Source organism: Otolemur garnettii, unplaced genomic scaffold (assembly GCF_000181295.1).
Source record: "Otolemur garnettii isolate 467f Iridium unplaced genomic scaffold, OtoGar3 scaffold00048, whole genome shotgun sequence".
NCBI classification, from domain to species: Eukaryota; Metazoa; Chordata; class Mammalia; order Primates; family Galagidae; genus Otolemur; species Otolemur garnettii.
Window position 1 is genome coordinate 8,886,093 of NW_003852443.1, and position 932 is coordinate 8,887,024.

At 55.2% G+C, this 932-nt stretch overlaps 1 protein-coding gene across 1 annotated transcript in view; it reads left to right on the plus strand.

The window, feature by feature from the left end:
• Positions 1-932, plus strand: part of LOC100951564 (tetratricopeptide repeat protein 30A) — a 72,135-nt gene that overhangs the window by 70,334 nt on the left and 869 nt on the right. The window contains exon 2 of the mRNA XM_023514158.1: positions 4-924. Coding sequence (XP_023369926.1) covers positions 4-924 — 921 coding nt within the window. The remainder of the gene's footprint in view (positions 1-3; positions 925-932) is intronic.

The window sequence follows — 932 nt, forward strand, 5'->3', positions numbered from 1 at the left end:
GAGTTCGCGCTGGCGGCCGAGTGCTATGAGCAGCTGAGCCAGCTGCACCCGGAACTGGAGCAGTACCGCCTGTACCAGGCCCAGGCCCTGTACAAGGCCTGCCTTTATCCCGAGGCCACCCGGGTCACCTTCCTCCTCCTGGACAGTCCCGCCTACCACAGCCGAGTCCTCCGCCTGCAAGCTGCTATCAAGTACAGCGAGGGCGATCTGTCAGGGGCCAGGAGCCTGGTGGAGCAGCTGCTGAGTGGGGAAGGGGCAGAAGAAAGTGAGGGCGACAACGAGGCTGATAGCCAGGTTAACCTGGGTTGTCTGCTGTACAAGGAGGGTCAGTATGAAGCAGCATGTGCCAAGTTTTTTGCGGCCCTGCAAGCCTCGGGCTGCCGGCCTGACCTTTCCTACAACCTGGCTTTGGCTTATTACAGCAGCAGGCACTATGCCCCTGCGTTGAAGCATATCGCTGATATTATAGAACGTGGCATCCGCCAGCATCCAGAGCTGGGTGTGGGCATGAGCACTGAGGGCATTGATGTTCGCAGTGTTGGCAACACCTTAGTGCTCCACCAGACTGCTCTGGTGGAAGCCTTCAACCTCAAGGCAGCCATAGAATACCAACTGAAGAACTACGAGGCAGCTCAGGAAGCCCTCACTGACATGCCACCCAGGGCAGAGGAAGAGTTGGACCCTGTGACGCTACACAACCAGGCATTAATGAACATGGATGCTAAGCCGACAGAAGGGTTTGAAAAGCTACAGTTTTTGCTGCAGCAGAATCCCTTTCCCCCAGAGACTTTTGGCAACCTGTTGCTGCTCTACTGTAAATATGAGTATTTTGACTTGGCAGCAGATGTCCTGGCAGAAAATGCCCATTTGACTTACAAGTTCCTCACACCCTATCTCTATGACTTCTTAGATGCCTTGATCACTTGCCAGAC